At 37.9% G+C, this 12,072-nt stretch overlaps 1 protein-coding gene across 1 annotated transcript in view; it reads left to right on the top strand.

Annotated features, from left to right (window-relative positions):
* SLCO5A1 (solute carrier organic anion transporter family member 5A1) overlaps nt 1-12,072 on the top strand; it is a 64,239-nt gene that overhangs the window by 29,167 nt on the left and 23,000 nt on the right. The window contains exons 2-3 of the mRNA XM_048938923.1: nt 443-575; nt 4,819-5,045. Of these exons, the coding sequence (XP_048794880.1) occupies nt 443-575; nt 4,819-5,045 (360 nt within the window). The remainder of the gene's footprint in view (nt 1-442; nt 576-4,818; nt 5,046-12,072) is intronic.

Raw genomic sequence — 12,072 nt, forward strand, 5'->3', positions numbered from 1 at the left:
ATAGTAACTGTATTGGAATTTTGTACTTTGTGCTTTGCTGCCTTGTATAAGTTTTACCCATTGCTTTTTTGTTTGCTTACTGTTGATTGTATTTTATGTTTCAAATTCTGTTTTTATTCAAAGAAAATGTTACAAATGTTAAAAGGTATTGTCAAAATCATAGATGCTTCCCATCTAAAATACAAAAATAGTGTACTTTTCCATCTGTAATTTGACTGAAAATGTGCAGAAAACAGTAATTTTCTTATTAATACTTTGCTTTATGCAAAGCCTTTGAAGATTTTTCTGTTTGTTTTTGTTGTTGTTTCTTTCAAGGAAATTCTGGGTACAAAATTTTCTGCTTGATGAGACATCTTTTACTTCTGGATCCCTAATTTACATGCAAATGAGTAACAAAGTGTTCTTTTTACTGATTTACAACTTGGATCTTTTATTTCCTCAGCCATCATGTATGTCATGGGAGCACTCGGTCCTGCAGCTGGCTACTTACTGGGAGGACTTCTCATTGGTTTCTATGTTGATCCTAGGACAACTGTTTATATTGACCAGAATGATCCCCGATTCATTGGAAACTGGTAAGGGTCAAGCATTTTTCAGGGCTACTCTTGCCAACAGGGAATTGAGGTAGGGTGGGCAACTGTATCCCTTGAGGGCTTATTTAGGTCTACGGAAGGAGGTCAAGGAAGAAGAGATTTGTATTGGTTATTGCATAGTAGGTCTTGACAGAGAGGAAATGCTTGCCACAAAAACATCTGTGCAACATTTAATGGAAAAAAATCTCCTGTTTTGGCTGTGTCAGGAGCTTGCTCTGACTGACATGGTGGGTACTGACTGACAGCACTCAGCACAGAAATAGCCGGACAGGATACTGCTATGTTTGGGAGACCTTTGAGATCACTGCTGCCTAGGATTGAGTCCTTCTCAGTAGAGGCTGGATACATCCCCTCTGGCTTTCCAGCACGTCTTTGATAGTGTTTTTCTGATTCTTGACCCTGGTATGGTATGGAGTACAGTTTCGTATCTGGTGCACTGGATAAGTACTTGTCACGATGACATTTCACTCAGACCATATCTGCTTCTGTTTAACCTACAGTGATCAATCTTCACAGTTTGATGTGGAAAATTCATTCTTTGGAGTGTTCCTAGACCTTTGAAGATTTATCACTGCTTTATTTGCCATACTTAGCACAAGAGCATCGATGCACGGGATTGTTTGGATGAATTTTCAGTAAGAGACAGAGAAACCTTGGTTAACCTGACCCTGGGGTTAGTGGCTCTGTGCTCTCATTTATATCTCATAGGAAAGATCTGTGATGTGAATGTACTGTAGTGTTAAAGAAGCACTCTGGCTAATTTTGAATAAAAGATTTTAAACCAGAGCAAAAAATTATACATTTTTATTAAAATTCCTATGCTTCACATGTGTTTAAGTATATCAGGTAGCTACTTTCAAGCCATTTACACCAATCTCTTCTGCTTCAGATGGACTGCCACTGTTGTTGGTTTACAGCTGGGTTTGGCTACATTTATAAGAGAGATTAGCCAGAAAAATGCCTGTCCTTCCTCATGGATTACAAGTTCAGCTCCCCTGTCTCAGAAGAGTGACTACCAGAGATGGGTCCCAGATATCCTACAAGAGTGGTTGTAGCCACTGAGCAGGAGTGGTGAGGGGTCATCTCATACAACCTGGCCTGTGCTTAGGCTTTGAGAACATCTACTGTGCCGGATCTTGCAAGTGAGACAGAGTCCTGTTTGCACATTTGGAAGATGTTATGTTAAACCACTAAATGGATTTCATGTATCTCCAGGGCTTAATATCACTTGGACAGGTATCTTGGTAATTTCAGTTTAGCAGAGGAGTGCCTGTAGAAGTGATACAAATAGGACTGAAGGAAAGGCAGAAAATCAGCTGCCATAGTTGTCGTGTTCTGTCCAGCTCAGAAAAGTCACTCAAAGTTTCCTTTTTCCCTCATGCTTGTTAAATCTGTGGATTGAAGAGTGTTCCAGTATTATTCTTTTGGTTTTGGCTCTCTATATTTTTTCTCTTAACTTTCTTAAAATTGTTGCCTGCTGTCACATCTCTCATAATTAAGTTTCATGATCTGTCGTGGCTTCTAGTGATAGTTCAGTGATTTCAGAGCATCTGTGCTGCTTTTTTTTTTTTGCTTTTTTTTTTTTTTTTTTTTGAAAGCTTTTTCTATTAAAACTGTGACTCTAATGGTGTGCCTGCTGGTCCTTTGTCCCTTGCTACTCAGTGATTGCCTGGTTGCAGAGCGCTCTGGAAGTGTTGATTTTCATTCCATTGAAATTTATTTTCTGGGACTGTGACATTTTCTCCTTGCAGGGAAGTGCTGCGTAGCCAAGTTTATTTTTATGTATGCAATCTAAAAATTTGAAATGTAAGAGTAGTCTAGTGCTGACTTCAGAGAGCTGAAGTGCTTTTCAAAAGTAGGGTGCAGTTGAGATAAGTTAATGGCCAGTCATATTTGAGATTTCTCAGCCATGTCTTCTTTGAAGTGAATTAATGTCTTTGATTTTCATCTTTTCTTTATTACAGCTGCAAGGTTTCTCACTTTACTTATCACAGGGACCAGTGGAAAAATTCCACTATTAAAGCAGGTTATCATTACAGACAAGATAGTAAGTAAAGCAGCTGTGATGTATGGCAATAAGAATTGCTCTGAGGTCTATTTTTTTTTTTACTTAAGCTGTTCCTTTCTAAAAAGTATTTTGCATGTATTCCGGATGGGCAACTTTATCTCATGTCAGACCTGATTAAGTAACTGCTGCTTTTGGGGTTATTTCTGATCCGTTTCTTCCTTGTTTTGCACAGTTTGGGTTTACACACCTGGGTTTTTGTAGGTGCTCTGGACTAAATTATAGGCCAGCTGTCTTTGTCATCGTATCAAATATTGAAAACTGCTTTTTATTCAAGTGTGGTAACTGTGGACATCTGTTAGAAATCATTTGTCATGTTGTTGTCTTTAAAAATTGCTAATGTGCTATATAGGGATCTCGTTAGTTGTGGAGTAGCCCTTGGCGGTCTGTCAAGTGCTTTGAATCAACTTTTCTTTTGCTGACACTTTTCTGTTTGCCTAGTTCTGAATCTGTTTAATACTTGGAACTTCTCATATTGTCTTTCATCATCATTACACGCAAGAAGTTTAAAGGAATTCCTTCAGCACTGTCTGGTCCTCCCCGAGTTTTAATTGCTTTTATCTGAGGTCTTTGGATTTCTGCAGATGCCTTTGAGGTATTCCACTGCATATTTTCTTTGACTTTAGAACACAGGAAATCAAGGGCTTTTTAATTAATCTGTAAATCCTATCCTGACCTCTCATTTTCTATCGTAGGTGTCTATTATTTTTTTATATATTCTTTTGTCTGTTTTCCAGTTCTTTGATACTTCTCCAGGAAGATGTGAAATGTAGACAGTGCACATAATTACATACAGTGCTGCATTTGTGACATCTCCAGCACTTGGTATGCTTCCATACAGATCCCTTTGGATTTCAATTTTATCTCACGATACATCACAAGGCCTTGTCTCCTTTGCTGTTTCCCTCTGAGTGGCTTCACATTTCTGCCTATTATTGCCACAGATTGTTTCTTTGATCAGTGCAGCTTCTGCCTTTGAGATCCTGAAAGGGGTGTTACTGCATTTTTATACAGTCTACCAATTTATTACCCACCTGATAGTGCTGATTGATCCTCCTGAAAGTGTGGTTTCTAGCCTATGTATTCTGTTAGCTAAAATGAGTCAATAGAGGATTTTCTGTTTATGTAATATCAAAACAAGTGAAAACTTTCAGTAACTTAGATTTGCCTCAGAATAGCTCCTTGCATAATCTTTCTAACAAAAATGGTGTTACATGTGAAAGTTTGTTTGGTGTTTAACTTTGCATAACCATTATATATGCATATGAATTGACCTTTATTTAATGGTACAGTTTGTAATATCTTTGCATTACGAAAGTGTTGCCAAACATTTCCGTTTATTGTGCAAGTAATCCTGTCTATCTTGGACTTCTAAATGTTTAAAATTTGCACAAATATTTAATTATTAGCTTTTGGAGTAGCTTCCTTTTTTAAGTGTAAAAGATGTGCAAAAACGTAAGGTTTCACCTATGCACTGTGATATGAAATCAGAGAGCTTCAGACTTTTGTTGTTGAGTTTGGATATTGGAGTAAGGTGGCTGAATTCAATGAATGTTCTAGGTACTAGTGCAGAGTAGAATAGTGTCTAATGAAAATCGCACTTTCAGTACATTGGAAGAACTCAAGGGTGACTTCTGAGGAGCTTTTCATTGGAAAGAGAGAGAGCTGAACAGAGAGTGCAGTGAAAAGTAGGCACTGGAAAGCAGAACAGATCTAGCTTTGATATGTCAATTTGGACATTATATCATGGTTAATGCCAAAGATAAATTTTTGTGTTCTCCAGAGGAATGCTGTATTGCTTTACTGCAGATTATCTAAGAAAGGCAAAGTAAAAGTGAACATCTCCTTCTCTGGATTTAGTACTGAATAATTATCAGAAGTAGAAATATACAGGAATTCGAAGCTGACCCTATTTCATAAACCACTTGGTGGTTGCTAGATAAATACCTTTATCAGTAGAAAAGCCAACAGAAAAGTCTTCTAATTAAGTGTTTTAACACAGTGAAGGATCCTCTCCACTCCATTAATTTACTCTAATTTCAGTGTTGTGTATTTTGCAAAGATGTCCTTCTAGCTAGTACAGTCTGTAATAATCACTTTGGTATATTTATTTCATGTAATGTATTGCCTTTCATTTCTGTTCCTATCTTCTGGCATTAGGTGGAGTGGATTTCTTCTTTGTGCCATTGCAATGCTCCTTGTGATATTTCCAATGTTTACCTTTCCAAAAAAGCTTCCTCCTCGACATAAAAAAAAGAAAAAGAAAAAGAAAATGAACTCTGATGATGTTTCAAGTGATGATGAAGTCATGAAAGAGAAAACAAATAGCAAAATACAAGCAGACAGTGCAGTTCCTGCTTCTATGGGATTTGGAAAGAATGTTAAAGGTGAGGTTGTTTTTAAGTTTTAAATGCTTTACATTTTGTGTACAGGTTCATCTTCTAGGGTTGTATGAAGTGTATTTGGAGGCAGAATTTTTACCTGTTGTATTTAATACTATGTTTTGCTACTGATGGTCTTTTAAAGTTATGAAGTGCAGTTGTGAGGGAAGAAATACTTACACTATTGAAGTGTTTACGTGCACTAGTGACAAATAGGTGCTCTGTTTGCTGTAGTTATATGATTTTCCTGTTTGTCATATAACTGTATGGCCTCCATTACCAGGCACTTTTGTATACCTTGCTGTATGCTACTGTCATACTTGCGTAAGCTATTCTTCATACAAGAAAGGCTCTTCTGAAAAAGAAGCAAAACAAGTAAAAAGAACTCTAGTAAGTGAGTTAAATTACCTTCATGTATTTAAGCAAGTTAACTGGAACAGATTATTTTACTTCTCATGCATCTCCCGGCTGTTGTGTGTTGCAGGCTATTTATTTTTTGATGGCTAGGATGAATTAAATCTGTGCTAATTCTGAAATGACACGAGTTGAAAGGGTTGACAAGTAACGTGATTTTTACTTTATTCAAAGTGTAAAACCTTAATGTGAAATTTGACAGCCAGTAATAATGATTGATAAAATGCCATAGGAAGAAATGCACTGTATTAAAAATGAATCGGTACAAGCAAATAAATTAGAAATTTAGAGTGTCATCTTGAATAGTATAGGACAAGAATAAATGAACCTTAATGCCACTGTATTAACAATGTTGTTTTGCCCACCTTCGCTTCCATTATATGAATGCTGCCTGTGCCATCTTTATGGCATTCTAATGCAAATGGAACTAAGAGAAATCACAAAATTAATGTATCATTTGACATACGAAATCATTTGTATTCATTTTTATGCATATGTATCATTGTTGCACTGGGGTGGGACAGTGAGATATGTGGAGAAGGACTGGGGGGTTCTGGTAGACAAAAAGCTTGATGTGAGCCAGCAATATGCACTTGTGGCCCGTAAGGCCAACAGTATCCTGGGCTGCTTCAAAATAGAGGCAGCCAGCAGGGTGAGGGAAGTGATTGTCCCCCTCTATTCTGCCCTTGTGAGGCTCCATCTGGACTTGTATTGCATCTAAGCCTGGGATCCTGAGCTAATGGAACAGGTCCATAGGAGGTACAGATCAGAGGACTGGAGCATCTTTCCTATGAAGAAAAGTTGAGGGAGGTGGGCTTGTTCCTTCTGGAGAAGGTGCTGAGGGGACCTCACTGTGGCCTTCCAGCACTTGAGGAAAACTTATAAACAGTGATAGGACAAGGGGGAATAGTTTTAAACCAGAAGAGGAAAGATTTAGGTTAGGTGTTATGAGAAAATTCTTAGGGAGTGGTAAGGCACTGGAATAGACTACCCAGACAAGTTGTGAATGCTCCATCCCTGAAGGTGTTCAAGGCCGGGTTGGATGGAGCCCATCTAGTGGCTGGCAACTCTGCCCACAGCAGTGGAGTTGGAACTAGATGATCTTTAAGGTCCCTTCTAACCCAAACCATTTTGTGTTTCTATGACTGATAGATATTTCAATGGTGGGTTAAAGATCACTCCTTATATTGAATGAACAAATCCTAGCAACACTCAAACTACTGTAATTCTATTGTTTGCCCACACGCATATTGGTTTCCTTTATGTTGCATTTATATATATACTCCCAGGGTAATTGAAGTTACTATTAGCTCCTATAGAAGTAAAAAAGAAACAAGCGTTGAGACTATAATTTACTTATATTGTTGTATTAACTTACAAAACAAAATCTTTTTAAGGCACAGAGTGAGTAAAGTAAATCTCCAGTATCAGAATTTCAGAACTACGTTCTCTGTTTGTCTCTTAGTGTAAGATACTGGTTCCTGGTCCAATAATCTGCATAGAATGGCTCTGAAAGTGATAGAAATGTGAGAAAAGCATGTTATGTACTTCCTTCTTTAAAAATGGTATTCCCACATTATATACTAGTCCTTGTGTGTAATGTTTTCTCCTAAATCCATGAAGCTAGTTGTGTTTTTATTTTTTTCATTTTTTTTTTCTTTCTTTTTTTCCCAATTCAATCTTAGAGGCTTTTGTATATCAAAAGCAATTCTGGCTTTTGATGTTCAAGATTTTCTCACTAACCGAGGGAAGTGGGAAATATATCAGTCCCTGATGGGCTTCTTCCTTAACAATTTCAGGTCACACAGCAGAGGGTCTGCTTTAGCCCATAGATGTGCATGGAAAAGATACAGGCTGTCAGTCAAACCCTGCATCTGGATGAGTTTGCTGATGTGGGTTCTCTATCTCTGAACGTAATTTCAACTTCCAGGTCATGTTGTATGTTCCTAAAGTGTGTATCAGCCTAACTGCGTACCATACCTTCTACTAACAGTGTCCTTGGTTACAATATTAATTATGTTACCAAATTAGAGCTCCTTTATGTACAAAACATTCCATTTTCTCTGAAGAAGGAACTTCAGAGTGTGGAACATTGAAAAACAGCATTATATTCCACACGTCAGAAGGAGCCAAGTGAGTCAAGATAACACAGAGGAAAGTATTTTCCTATAAGCTGATAATAGCTTTTCCATTAGGTGTCATTTACCTTAGCAAAAAGAGTCTGTGGCAGGAGCGCGCTGTCATTTAATTATTTTTCAAGTTTAAGTGGGCTTTATGGAATGACATCATGCCTCAAGCTTCTCAGTTGATGTAATTTCATTTATAATGGGAAGGAGAAATAATCACGTGTCGAAGTCATTTAGCATTGCTCCTTCTGAGATGCAGTGTTCAATTTATACTTCCCACTGAATTTCAGGGCTTTCTCTTTTTATAGGATGTTAGGCAAAAACTCCACTTAGGCAGTAGCCGAAAGACTGGTGATTTAGTAGGTCACATCTTCCATTCTGTACTAATAAATATCAGTGATGTCCTAGTCTGTCATGACAGAGGTCAGTGCCATTAACCTGTAAAATCTGTGCATCTTTGCTAGGAAATCTCTCATGGAAGAAACTGTAATTTGATATTCTGATCGGACATTGTCTTAACTGGGAAGCTTTGTCCTGCTGTAATTTGTCCTAATTTTCATGTAAATTAATTTGTTATGTGAATGAAAAGGAATTAATAAGTTGTGATAGGAGAGGGCTAGGGTTATTTTTCCTGAAGCGGACGCCAGGATAGACTGAAGATGTAGGACAGGATTGGTTCCTGTTGCAAGTGTCCTACGACTTCAGTGACCTTGGCTTTATTTTGGTCCATAGACCTGGGATCAGATAAAAATCCACCTTTGATTTTCCCATATTTCAAGACACAAGCAGCAGGAATTCAATCTTTTCTATTTATGTTACAAGTAAGCAATATGAAGGAGAGTGCTTCTGAGGCAAGTATCAAAAGCATTAAATAGGTTGTAAGAGGGGGTTTTGCTTACTGGGAGAAATTGAGGTATATGAATAATATGAGACAGAGAAGAGATATGATAAAGAAGCCATAATTCAATCCCATACATGCAGATTAATCATGAACTTAAGTAAACAGAAGCACTGTTTTCACTTATTATGTGGATACCCTTAGGGTTTTGTACCATGGAAACTCTCTGCAGTCCCTTTTACTTACCACTATAATGAAGCTTACTATGCAATTGGGTAAAGGAGCAGTTTAAATAAAGCAAATGCGTATATTACTCATCTGAAATATTCTGTTCCAAACTAAGAGGTGTTACTTCCATACATTTTCTACTTTTTAAATTTTTTTAATTTTTCCTCCCAATAAGTAAACCCATGTTATCTGCAAGCCCAGCCCACGTGCAATTTCCCTGTCTGTCTTTTGTGTCTCCTAGCTGTCGTATGCCATTCGCAGTCAGTCCCTACCAGGGCTTGAGACAGGATAATAATGCTTGTCAGGATATCACCAAAGGTAAAAGAAATTCCTGGGGATGTAAAGTACTCAAGTGCTCCCCTGAGGAAACCAGCTGAAGTTTCCCCAGTGCACCAAGTGCAGTCAGAGGGAATCAGCACAAGAGGAGGGGATGCTGGGCTGTGTGCCCAAGTGAGCCCTGTAAATGTCAGAGTTCAGGAGACCAAGGGCTGGGTTACCTGCCATGCCACTCACCTTAAGCACGTCACTCCCCCTGCTGCTGGCTTGTGTCATCCTGGAGAACTCAAAAATAGAAAATGTCACAGCCCTGCAGTGATGAGCAGCATTAGCCGGAGTTTGAGAAGCTGCTGGAAAGCAAGCAAAGAGTCGCATGTGATTGAAAGTGTTAATTTCCATTCTGTTAAACAAAACCATGGATATTTGTAGCACCAAGAGGACGGTGCTATAGAGCTGGATGTTTTATTCCCCCGGTTGTATTCACTCTACTACCTTTGGCTGGTAAAGGAACCAGGCTAAAATAAAATAAAATAAATTACAAAGGAGCTGAAGTTGGAATTAATGCTTTTCTTTAATTAGAATCCATTTCCATTCTTTCAGAGTTTTGTTTAGAGCAACATTTACAAATAATTCTATTGCTTGCAGATTTTTCATAGGCTTATCCATCAATCAAGTAGTGGTCCACCATACCAGTGAAAGAAAATGGATACTGGCTAGAGATAACATATTTTCAGAGAGCAGGAGGGGAAGAAAAGTGCTACTAGACTCTCAAATGAGTCCAGCAAGGCAGGTTCCAATTTATGTTTAGTTACATACTATGTTATTAAAAAAAAAAGAAAAAAGAAAAAAGAAAAAAAGAAAAATGTTAAGATTTGAATTATTGCACAGTAGAGTAAACGTATTTGCAGGCATACTAAATGTTTGTTTCAGTTTCAGGAATGTAATTGGCAGAGACTTATTTGTTCAAATGACAGAATGAGGTTTGTTTTTACTACACACTTGGAAAAATGAGAGATGGTTTTCGAAGGCCTCCTAAAAATCAGAACTTGACAGGTTTAATAATGACCTTGAGATGAAAGAGTAGGCCTACAGCTAGTCACGCAAAAATAATGTGACATTGAAATGGTTTAAATGCATGATTGATTATATAGTACAAAGAGCCTTTAAAGATTTTATCTTTCTTGCTTCTTATTGGAATTAATGTGGTTGGAAGATGTGAGATTATTGTGCCTTTTTATCACAAGCTTCAGGAGTTCTGTTGCATAGGATTTTACTGTAATCGTAGGAGGAAAACAGAGAAAACTGAATTCCGTGAAAGTATTTTTATTTGCCAGATTCTTCATGTGTAATAACTTTTCCTTATACGTTCAGGAATCGCAAAGAGCTCCAAGCCTGAGTTGCTGCAGGTGGTCTGTGTTAGTGCTGCATATTCTGTTTTAATTCCTGCCAGAAATTAAAATAATCAGAATTGTTCCCTGGAGAATCTTTCACGTGAGTTTAAGAGAACTTGTGCTTGTTCCAAGGCACTCTAATTTTTATCTATTTAGCAGTACAAATCCATCTCAAATGTACTAATTAGTTTTCAAATTAGAAATGACCTTTAGGCTAGGTGCTTAGTACCCTGAAAAATACAAGTAGGAGTTAACAGAAAGCACAGCTCTACATCAGAATGCCAGAGCAAAATGTTCATTAGCTCTGCAGTTGTTTACCTAATTATTTCTTTAGTATCTTTAGACTGAAAATTCTAAATCATACATTCTTGCAAAGTTCAATTTTTTCAGAAAGAGCTAAACTTTAGCAAGTATTATGATCCTTTAAAATTATGGATTTAGAAAAAATCTTGGACTTTAAGTTCTGGGCTAAAGACTTTCCGTTTCTGCAAAGACCACTAAGTTCATCATCATAATTAAATGACATTTCTCTCTGTAGTGTCCAATCTTCTGAAAGTTGCTATTGTCTTTCTTCTGCATTTATCCAGCACAAGTGAACAGCTCTCTGCTATACAAAGCCTTTTATCAGACTTACTCAAAGTCACTCTTCCACCAACTGCTAAGCTAGGTCGTTATTATGAGGTTGAAACATGAAAGGCTATTTTCTTCCTGAATATTTTTGGGTTGTTTATAACAATTTTATGTTTTTACATATATATCATACACCATCCTAATAGCCACAAAGTCCAGACATTGCAGTAGATGCCAGCATGGCTGAAACTAATGCCATTCGCTGTTAGTGAACAGGCACCTTCACTTTTATAAAAAGTTTTCAGTAGTGTATCTTTTTTAAAATTTTATTTGCTACAACTTTGGCAGAGAAGATAGAGCTGAAGAAACATCTGCTCTCTGTAACTACCTGATTGGAGTTGTAGTGAGCTGGGGTCGGCCTCTTCTCTTGCATAACTGGTGATAGCACTAGAGGGAATGGTTTCAAGCTGCACCAGGGGAGATTTAGGCTGGACATTAGGAAATACTACTTTTCTGAAAGAATGGTCAGGCACTGGAATGGGCTGCCCAGGGAGGTGCTGGAGTCACCGACCCTGGAGGTGTTCAAGGAACGTTTGCATTTTGTGTTGAGGAACATGGTTTAGTGAGAACTATTGGTGATGGGTAGATGGTTGGACTGGATGATCTTGTAGGTCTTTTCCAACCTTGGTGATTCTGTGATTCTGTGAACAGAGATGTCTCATCTATTTTCTGCATCTGAAAATGGAAAATTTTATTCTTGCTCAGCCAGTGTTGATACACAAAGAAGCTGGTAGGGGCCAACGTGGAGTCTTAGAAGATGTTTATTTGGTTTTCCTAAGCAAAGTTTTTACTCTTTTTGTTCTTCATTCCTCTTCATATGAGAGAAAAGACCTCGTAGATGAAGATGTGTTTGTTTATGGCTGGTATCCTGCATTTGTTAGCTCTGGCTCTGCTGTAATGAACTGCCTCACTTAGCTTGTGGTCTCACTGCCACCATTTCTGTCATCTCACAGTGAGAGCTGAGTGCTGCTGCCCATGTTTCAAAACACTCAGTAGCTCAGTTTTCAGCAAAATCAATCCTGGCACTCTCTTTTGTGATTCCTTTCATACAGTGGCAACAACACAGTTATAACTACTTGCTGCCGTTTCTTGGGAATGGCAATAAGTCCCATGCCACGTCCCTAGGGAAA

Source organism: Lagopus muta, chromosome 3, assembly GCF_023343835.1.
Source record: "Lagopus muta isolate bLagMut1 chromosome 3, bLagMut1 primary, whole genome shotgun sequence".
Lineage (NCBI taxonomy): Eukaryota > Metazoa > Chordata > Aves > Galliformes > Phasianidae > Lagopus > Lagopus muta.